The sequence below is a fragment of the Lampetra fluviatilis genome, chromosome 12, assembly GCF_964198595.1.
Source record: "Lampetra fluviatilis chromosome 12, kcLamFluv1.1, whole genome shotgun sequence".
NCBI classification, from domain to species: Eukaryota; Metazoa; Chordata; class Hyperoartia; order Petromyzontiformes; family Petromyzontidae; genus Lampetra; species Lampetra fluviatilis.
This window is the reverse complement of record NC_136286.1, coordinates 14,193,345-14,203,749: the sequence shown is the minus strand read 5'-3', so window position 1 is coordinate 14,203,749 and position 10,405 is coordinate 14,193,345. Positions and strand designations below refer to the sequence as shown.

Sequence of the window (10,405 nt, the reverse complement as noted above, 5' to 3'; positions counted from 1 at the left end):
ATCTCTCACTTGTATCAGGACGCTACAATCCACGCAGATCGTTCTACAGGAGCAGATGTCACCGCATGACCTCTGCGACGGTGGACGTGACCTCGGCAGTGTCCCCTCCTTTTTGGGTTTAATTTATCCCCCTGCGAGGAAAAACTGCCCACGAATCACTGCGCACTGACCACCAAGACACGCACACGCACACACCATCAGCCGTTCATGGAATAACATTTATTGCAAAAGCCATGAAATTAATATTTTGCGAGGAGGCACCGTGTCTCAAAAAAGGCACAGCATGAACACACAAGGCCATGATTACAAAGTCTGGTAACAATATGCACACCGCCTGTATCAGTTTGCAACGTGCAGTTTTCTGGAGAGAGAAAAAAAAACCGAACCCCACGGATGTAGTATCACAACATGTCGCAACTTCCATCCACAGTGTGAAGATTCCAAGGGAATGACTCTCGATGCCCAACACTATTTTTGGAGCAACCCTAGCCACGTGAATTAGCAGCCTTGGAGTAAAATACCGACCTGTGTGTTTAAAGTCAACGTTTGGGTAAAAAGAAAGGAATGGTTTTAGATCATATATATACACACATATCTATCTGTACATCATGATTACAGACGTTAGGATGACACGTGGACAAAGACACTCTTTGTAAACAGCCTGAGACAGAAGATGTGCTTGTGGAGAAGACCCAGGGGGTACAGAGCAAGTGGTGTTCGTGCTTTGGACATCAGTAGACGCACGTAAATCGTTGATTGAATTCATATTGACGTATTGACGTGACCTTCATCCGAGCCAGCATGTTCACCTTGCACAAGGCGCCACGTTGCATAGTCGTGGCACGGGGTGATGATAACAGAACAGTCGTCATAGTGCAAGGTAGTAACAACAAAAAGGCATAGAGGTGAGAACTGTGAATTCGTCATGCACCAGTGTCAATAATGCTCACCGTTACAGCACTGCCATGCAAGGGGTCACACAGCCATACTCGTCTCCGGAACGACCGCTTGCTATAAAGGAATTATCTGCAAATTGCATTTCACCCGGGGGGTGAGGCGGATACTTATTTGGCAAAAGAACAGGAAAACAATTATTGTTGTTGCTGCCCGGCACAGCGGCAGACAGCCAAGAGCAAGGAACAACGTGTACACGTGCATTGCTTGCCTGGTGTATGTTGGCACAGAGTAATACTAACGGGACAATGGAAGCAAGTCGGCAAGGCGTAGATACCGCTGATCTGCACCATCGCTACACGGCAGTCTTCGCTGCACGCTGGCTTCCGTGCAACACAATGGTGGGTCCCAGTGGAAGTCACGAGGAAACACTTCGATGGATGAAATGGTCGCGGTTTGTGAAATACATCGCTTTTGACGAATGCAGCATCGCAGTGGGCTGCAAAACCGTGATAATTTAGATATTTTTCGCGTACAACCACACACTGATCTGACCGTTACATCAAGATTTGAGGCGATAAAGATGCAAGTCTTATTCCAAGCCTTATTTACCAAGCACCCCTTGTTCTACCAAGCGCTGTTATAGAACAAATCACTTGCAAGGCGATGCAGCCCGATGGCACCGCACTCGGCACCTTCAGGATGCAGGTTCATCCCGGGTCACCCGTCGAGTCAGCCCACCATCCTGCATTGGGCGTTAATAATACTAATTATTATGATTATGATTACATGTTTACCGCTTTGCAATGAAGTTGGGATCGCAAGGGAATGTGAGCATCTCGCCATTATCTCACCTTTTAAAAACAAGACGGTGGCTTATACAAAGATACACAATTAGCCAATAAAAACCGTTTATACCTCAATGTATAACTGCTGCAAACGTAATTAGCCCGAAGGCTGATACTGTAAGGTATAGGTTCAGACAACCGGATTAAAGAATACCTTAATATGTAGTCTTAGGCATGCGCTCCTGACTTGCTTTAAACAGAGGATTGTGATGTATACACCTTTAGGATGTAGAACTTTGTGCCCGAAGCGAAGGAGATTCACAAAGTGTCAACTGCTCGGCTGTTGCACAAAGTGTCACATATCATCAACAAAGGCACTGAGTGCGGGGAGCAGGCCCGCTTTCTACAAACCGAGTCCAGAACCGAACAGTTCACACATTTGCCATTGGAGAAATAAAAAAGCATTTCTTGGCACAATTTTGTGCCAAAGCAAACATGACAGTGCTTGGGGAAACAATAGCAACACATTTTTGTTCAAAAATCCATTCCTCAGGATCCGTCAGCAGAACTGCTTTCAGGATTGTCCAGTTAAGGTGTGTGAGCAATGCTTCATGTAGCAGACACACTGACACGCATGGCTAATCACACTGACACACATGTAGCCGACACACGCGCATGGAGACTATTCAGACTAACACGCATCTCGCCGACAATCTGACACGCGTGAAGAATAATCATCACACGAACACACGTGTCGCCGAAACACTGACAACGCAGGAAGACTGTTTACTGCAAGAGAAGCATTGGCCTTCGGGTTGGGTTTTGAAAACCACCACTTTTAAAAACGGAAGGTTCGTTAGGGCTCATCAAAGAACATGAAAGCCCCGTGATGAACTGGAATGGGTCATTTCTACCTCGTTTAAGTCTCTAGCTACTGTGTGGTAAGGTTCGACAATTGCATGTTGAGATCGAGATACCGCACTGACATACATGACGGTGATACGGCTATGGACTGTGGTTCCCTGGAACTCAAATGTGCAGAATTTTCTGGATCCAACTCGTGGCTGGGACTCAACACGTGGTGAAACGTGGAACTCAATGGGTCGGTTTTCCCATCTTGACAAAATGGTACACAATGGCATTGCCCTAGAGTATTAAACGGAGACGCCAGCCCAGCTCGTGTCCAAAATTAGGTGGAAAAAGTGACAAACACGGATAGGGGGCCTCTAGCTCGGTGTCTGGACGTGGAGATCTTTTTGTTTAAGTCTATAAGTGAAATAAATGCGTTGAACAGGTTAAGTCATTTGGGAACTGGGCAGCCAAATCTCCTTGCCGTGAGACTCGTGGCTGCGTGGTGAGTGCATGGATTGGCAATCACCTGTCACCCGGTGTACCGTATTGGGGAGCGGTAGTGTTGTGGTTAGCGCACTGCACTGCTACGAACCCGGTGACCCAAGTTCGATTCCCGCTCACGGTGAACATCGGCAATTAACATTTCAGCCGGTCCTGGGCCTCCCCCAGGTTGCCTCAACATTAAATGAGTACCTGGTGCGGTGTGTAACCATTAGCATTGGGAAGACAAAGGTGGTCAGGCCTGATGTTGTCCACCGACCCCCTCGCTAACAGCACTTGCCCCAGCAGTCTGTTAGAGGCTACGCGGGGGATCTTTGTCTTTGTGCGCGTGCACACATTCGTGCGGTTCTCAAGATGCGCAAGGCGGCGATAGTGCCGCGCGAGGATCTTCAGCTTTGTACGAATCGTCACTGGACACACAATGCACCACCGCGGGGCCCCCTTGGACGGTGGCTTTTAAGGAGACGGCATTGAAGTGTGAAGTACACAGATGCAGAGCCGAGGCTCTCGAGTAGTGAGGGTGCAGCTGCGGCTGTGACTCATTGACGAGCGCAGAAGGAAATGGTGCGGGCGCAATCGCGTTCGAGTGAATTGAACCTCGAGGGGGCTGAGCGCCCCGTCTTGCTGGGTGTCAACAATGAGAACACTCCGTTTAGACACGTGGCAGGGCTCTCGACACCAACATCCATAGTAGAGGTGTTCTTGGGTTAGATCGCGTGTATATAAATGTGTCGTGAAACCTGTCACCACCCGACATGGCGGCTAAGGGTTGTCACGTAAACAGAACGTGCCAATTCGTTGCTCGAACAGCACACCGCTTGTGTGTTGGAGAGTACTCACAAGTACAGCACACCGGTGTGCTGTACTAGTGACGAATTGGCACGTTCTGTTTACGTGACAACCCTTACTAATCGGCTGTGTCGGGTGGTGGCGGGTTTAACGACACATTTATATTTACGCGATCTAACCCAACAAAAACCTCTATTGTGGATGAGAACACCGATTGGGTAATGAGTGCAGGCTGCGGGGTTGTTGGAAAGATGTTCAAAAACACGATGATGGTGCAGATGTTCATATCACCAAAGGCTTACGTCAAAGTACAAAGTGCGAGAGTGTCTCTGCTCAAATGAACCTCCGATTAGCACGGTGGGCTACGGATGAAGTTCGCCATACACACAATGCCTGGAACACATTCCCATTATTGTCTCTGGAGTGGTAGAACATCCTCATTGCTAAGCAGTGAAACGTTCTCTGTACAAGACGAAGAGAATGTATTTTCCACATGGTACCGATGTTATTGACCAGTGCTACGCGCCGCCCGTGGGTGACCACGGCGTGGCATGGTGGAGTCTTCCTAAGAACATGCAATGGATATCCTGACCCCTGGCTGAGGAATGTGGAAGTTCTACCACTTGACCCAGGGTGGCCCTCAGAGATAAACACTGCCCAGCGATGATTTGAGAATAAAAACACAAATTGTGTTGGTCTGAAACCTAGCCTTCCGAAGCTACACGTTCAGTGTTTTTAAAGATCAGTAGTTTGTTTGAATTGTGTTCATAGAAGTATGCAAATCCACGAATGGATTTTAGGATATTTAGTTTTATATGTTCATTGTTCACTCCTGTTGGTTTAAATGCCTCGTGCGGACACACACACACAAACATGCATGCGCGCTATACCTTGCCATCCGTCCACCTTGTAAGTTCCTTACAAGAAAATCAAAAGATATCCATCAAGCCCGGTTGCTTTGTACACTATGTCACATCTAACTTGGACTTTTTGCAATGCAGTCTCAAAGCTGTCCGCCATCGGGGAGGCGCTGTACAAAAGCCGCACACCTCGGTGGGCCTGGAGGGTGCAGGCCTCACGCGGGGTGCTTTCAGAGGCCCGCTTATCATGCGCGCATCACACCTCCGGAAAAATATTATCGGGACTGCCCGAAGATAATTCCTTGAAGTTGGGAGCCCAGATCGGAGCCGATCAATCCGCGTGAGAGTGGAAGGGCTGCGCTTACTCTCACTCCGCCACAACCGCATGCTGATATTACTCTGGGCAAGTGCTGCCCGATGTGACACCGTGCAAGCATCCCCCCTGGAAAAAGAGAATTGGAGGCATTTGTGGCAGACAGAGAGCACAATAAGTCATCCCCTGGTTGAGTCATCAGAGAGGAATTCATTTGTATGGGAGTTAGTGATGCACTGACTCTGCCCCTGCGAGGGATAGGGGTCATTAAGAGGTGGGTGGGATGGTGTGAAGCACTCGGAGATGGTGCAGATGTGTTCGGATGAATGACAGAGGAAATTGTGTTGTGTAAACATCGGTGTTATTATGATGGTCCAATGTTTGAAGATACTTTCAAATCCTATGCACGTGAGAATGAGTCAATGGAAATGTCAAGTCTACCAAGTGAAATTGAGCGGCGTTAGTGTTTAGACGTGCATTTGCAGTAAGAGTTATGTCTATGCTGCTGCTGGACTGCAAAAAATCAAGAGAAAATCACCCTTTTAGTGCGCGTGTATCTGGAGTAGCAGGACAGAGTAAGCACCGTAAACATTCAGACAAGAACATGACAGGAAATCATTTTGGACACCAAGACAGGGATGTGATTAAGTGGGAGTGGGAGCACAGGTGCAGGGTAGGGGGGGGACGACGGGACGGGCTACAAAGACGGGCATTGTTGGAGTGACGCAGAGAAGTCAGAAACCCAAGGGAAGGTTGTGGGAGACTCACGGTGGACTCGAGAGGCGTTGACTATATACCAGTTGAGAGAACTGGATGAAGGAAGGAAGCCGTGAAGAGGTGGAATAAGCGATAATAACTTCTTGATCTTGAGCCACAAAGAATGTTTTAGTAACGCCTATCCCACAAACAGAAGACGCTTTTCATAATTATTATTACTACATATCAAGGAACGTGTGATTTTAAAAAATATATTTTTTTTTTCTCAAATTCAGGCACAAACATCAGCAACAGGTGGTCTATACTCATGCAAGTATCGCCACGTGGTCTTTAATACATTACGTTCGCTTTACAGCAAAGAGCACACGTGTTGGCAGTGTCCCAGAACATTACTTGAATTGAACCGGAGACCCATTGCATACCGGGCTCATTGGTGAGCTCGCTGGCGACACGAGGCTGCGAGGCCTTCTAAGCCAACCAAAGTTTTGTTCCCTTTGGGGGACTCTTCAATGTCGCGAGCAGCGAGCACTCCTATTGAGCGACCACAACAAATGACTGCTGCCGCCACCCATTAATTCACGACAGCGCCACGTGCATTATTACATCATCCGATTGGGTTGATGGTTTTGTTAAAGCGTTTAAATCTTGGATAAAGGGGTCAACTCGGCTCATATTTTTTTTCCCAGGAACATGAACATCACTTTGCATAATTCAAGGTCAAAAAAAGATCCTCTTGTGGCGTGATCAGGCCACGCCGCCTTTCGCCCCACCCAAAAGGAATGTGGAAGTTTGAGTGCCACGCTCAGGGACACCGACCGAGATGAGCATTGCCCAACGCTCGTTCGAGACAGCTTTTTTTTCTCCTTGACTTGCGCTGATTGAAAAGTGTTAAGGGCCCAGGGACGGTCCGCGAATGGCAGCCCCCGATCGCGTGAGCTGGTGCAGCGGACGTCCCTAGAGCTGTGGCACGTGTCCCCTGGAGCCCTTTGGAGGGGGTGGAGGTGGAGTCCCCTTGCTGTGCTCCACTTTGACTGGCAGCGGCGGTGGTGGCTGGGTTGGAGACAAGAGTGACGAGTTATTTCGAGACGAGTGCAGAACCCTTTTGTGAAAACGCGTTGCAACCGTAAGACACCACTCCGAAGCATTCACTTTGCCTCCGAGTGATTTCTGCTATTGAGCACGGCGGTACGTGTGCAATATTTTGAAACTCGCAAATCGCGTGGTCTAACCCCTTCAACCTCCCACACTCCGCGAGAAAACAACACGCGGGATATTTTAAGGAAATCGAGATTCATTTAGCGGTTTCTTCACAAGGGTCAGAAAGATCAATCACAAAACTGGAAGGTTTTATTGTCCCAAACGAAAAGTTTCTAAAACAATAAAATAGCAAGGAACAAATGGAATAGGAGTTATAAGGCCTCTTTGCTGGATCCTCCGTTCCTGTGACCTCCACCAGTGCTGGAAAACTTCAAGGTTTATAAGGCGCCTCTAAACACACTCACATTTTTAGGAATCCTGCAGGGAGTGGTTATTCACCAATTGAAAAAAAAACGACAGGGCGAGAGGTCAAAATAGAATATTTTCATGTTTTACCCATGTCTTTAGGAACCACCCTCCTTGTGCAAGTGTGCACATGTGCACATGTGCGCGAGTGTGCGTGAGCGGGCGTATGCAGTTGTGTATTTTTTTGTGTATGTAGGCAGGTCGCGATGCGTACCAAGGTAGAGTCGTCACTCCCGTCTTGGTTCGAGCTCTTCATGGGCAAGGGCGGAGGTTCGACCCCAACACCATCCACCACGCTTCCTGATGTGAATATCGTGAACTCGGAACCTGGTGCACGTGTTTTACATTTCACACACACACACACTCCCATTAGCAGTTCAACGTACATACATATACATACGTGGATGTTCATTCACGTGCAGTTAAGCAACAACCACCTCCACCCCCCCCCCATTGATTGTTTGAGCAGGGAGCCACCTTGACCATTTTTATTCGAAGCACTCTACGTGGGTGTGTGGGGGAGTGAGCTCGCACGCGCGGTGAGCTGGTGGGATTGCGTGCGAGTGTGCAAACGAGCGCCTGAGTGAGCGTGTGAGCAAACGAGCGAGCGAGCGAATGTGCACCTGTGCTGGTCGGGGAGAGCAGCTGACACTCCATGGACTGTGGGCGAGACGTGCCGGGTCCGGCCTGTGACTGAGGAGTCAGCGACAGACGGCGGTCACCCAGGGGGTTCACCGCGCTTCGTGGCCGCTGGGGCCTCTGCGGTGTGATCTGGAACATGGACGACACGGGAGGGCCAACGATTATGACGTTGAACAAAGGTCGTGGAGCTGTCAATTACAAGGATGGTTGATATTCAATTAATTGGACTGTAACTTAAAGTCTGGAGCAACAAGCCCCTCAATTCAGAACTTGATTTCGGTGCTCGTGCGGCAGTGGTTGTGGTGGACACGGGAGCCAGTGCGCCGCGTTATGAAAGCCGGCGACCCGAGTTCGATTCCCGCTCACTGCCAACACCGGTGACGATTATCTGAAACGGTTCTGGGCCTCCCCTAGGTCGACTCATCCGTAAATGAGTACCCGGTGCGGTGTGTAACACATCGCCACTGGGAAGACAAAGGTTAGGCCGGGCCGTGGATTAGGCCACCCACCCCCTACTGCTCGTGAGCCGTGCCGGGCGGGGGATCGTTGTCATCGGTGGCCACGTGGCGGCGCGCGTGGCCTCACCGTCTCGGTGAGCGTCACGACGTCAGCGGGGGCACCGGGCTCGGTGAGACGCGCCTCGCGCTCCGTGCCGTCGATGTGGCGGCTGCCGCGCTTGTGGCGCTCGCGCCGCTCGTCCTCCTCGTTGAGCTTGTCCCGCGACCGCGACAGCGTCCCCGTCGCGGGCTTCTTGGGCACCGGCGGGTCGATTCTGCGCACGGCGGGAGAGACGCAGACGTTCCCCCGCCGCCTCACAGACACCGGCGGCGCAAACGCCGTCCAACCCAACGCCGAGGCCTAGAGCGGTCGCGGGCGACGTGCGTACCGTGGAGCCTCTCGCCGTAGCACGCGATGTCAAGCGTTGCGGCCCACGGAGGTGAAGGAGGGGTGCTCATGTGTCCCACCGACTGCAGTCTGGGTTGCCCATCGCTGCTCTAGAGAGAACGCTAATGTACGTGTGGATGTTGAACTTCTTTCGCACCGTACGTGGCCAACCGTGCTAATCGGAGGTGCGGGGGGGCAAGGACAACAAAAACTAAACACAACAACAAGCACTGGATGCCACCCGCACCTCACCACCGCTTTCTGCCCTCTGACAGACGCCACAAGTGGCGAGGTCTGCCACTGCGGGACGCGTGCAGCCCTTCCTGCCAGTCCACCGCTAGACGAGGGCCTCCTGCACTCCCTCGCAGCTTGCGAGGGCCTGCAGGAGGCCCGCACCGAACCATGCCGGGCACCGCACGGGATAGCGAAGGCAGCGGATACAGATGCGGAAGCATCATAACGTTTGAACAACGACAAATATTTGCTGCGCTGCCCTCTACCGCCTCGCCCCGCGGGACCCGGCGTTCCCCGACGTGCCGTGTCACGTCCCCGCGCTGACCACCAGCGGAGCGTCGCGGAGAGGGACCCCCTACCCGTCGCCGCCGCCGCTGCCAAAGACGGTGATGTGGGGCACGGCGCCGTCCGAGTTGTGCGACGAGACGGAGGCCACGGACGCCACGGACGCCACGGAGAGCGGGCGGCACGCGCTGGACGGCAGCGTGAACGAGCGCACCATGGAGCGCGCGCGGCTGCCTCTGTAGTCCTCCAGCGCCGGCTGTGAGAGGGGGGGGGGTGGGGGCAGACACGGTGGCGGGGGTCAGGCCCAGAGGCGGCGGTCAGCTGTGGCGGAAAAATTTGTAGCAGCAATTGATATCGACAGCGGCGGCGGCAATGGAGATACAAGCATCGGCAGTTGCAGCATTCGAAGCAGTAGCGGGCAACATCTGAAACGGCAGCAATCGCAATAAATGCACCGGTGGTATGGCCCGGCTGGCTGATTTACAGCTGGAGGCTTTGATTGAAGCTGCGATCAGACCACTGCAGTTCTGCGTGGGGCCAGCAGAGAGCAGTGCAGCTGCACGGTGCGCGCGAGACTGTGAGGGATACGCACCAGCGCGCGTTGCCCGTACTGCCGCTCCACCTTCTCGCGCAGCTGGCGGAAGCAGCCCTCCATTCGCTCGTGGAACGGGCGCAGCGCCTCCGACACCTTGTCCCCGTGGATCTTGATCCCAGCGCCCAGCATGGGGATCTGAAGACGAGCAGTCGTGAGGAGACGTGGAGGCACGGACGCGCGGGCACACGGGCACGCGGAGACGCGGAGGCCCGTAACCTCCTGCATACGAAGCGAGGTAGTTGACATCTCGCTACCGTGGCGCCCCTTACCTGCCAGGCGATCAGGTCCTTGAGTTTGTTGATCTTTTCCTCATCCTCCGGATGCTCCCGCTCGTATTTTTCCGTGAAGAAAGCCTGGGTGGGGCAAGAGGGGAGTGGGGGAGGTATCATCGCTCGTGTGAGCCCTCGGCCTTACAAAGGTCAGTGTCAAAAGTGTTTCAGTGCTCCAACAAGAATGGGGATGAAAATAAAACTCTGCTGGCGCCCCTGACATTGTAGTAGAAAGTCCGCATGGCTGTTACAAGGGCGTCTCTGTCCGTAAGACAACC

The 10,405-nt window shown here is 52.1% G+C and overlaps 1 protein-coding gene across 4 annotated transcripts in view; it reads right to left on the bottom strand.

Annotated features, from left to right (window-relative positions):
- Positions 1 to 214: 214 nt before the first annotated feature.
- The window catches only part of LOC144935209 (dedicator of cytokinesis protein 1-like), a 313,091-nt gene continuing 302,900 nt past the window's right edge, over positions 215 to 10,405 (bottom strand). For 2 of the 4 annotated variants that reach the window (XM_078861718.1, XM_078861720.1), the window contains exons 46-52: positions 10,128 to 10,211; positions 9,856 to 9,993; positions 9,338 to 9,519; positions 8,445 to 8,631; positions 7,841 to 7,988; positions 7,432 to 7,544; positions 215 to 6,764 (exon numbers count right to left, since the gene is read on the bottom strand). In XM_078861718.1, coding sequence (XP_078717844.1) covers positions 6,669 to 6,764; positions 7,432 to 7,544; positions 7,841 to 7,988; positions 8,445 to 8,631; positions 9,338 to 9,519; positions 9,856 to 9,993; positions 10,128 to 10,211 — 948 coding nt within the window. In that variant the 3' untranslated portion in view covers positions 215 to 6,668. Of the gene's footprint in view, positions 6,765 to 7,278; positions 7,545 to 7,840; positions 7,989 to 8,444; positions 8,632 to 9,337; positions 9,520 to 9,855; positions 9,994 to 10,127; positions 10,212 to 10,405 lie in introns of those variants that run through there. The other 2 variants (XM_078861717.1, XM_078861719.1) reach the window with 1 other exon arrangement.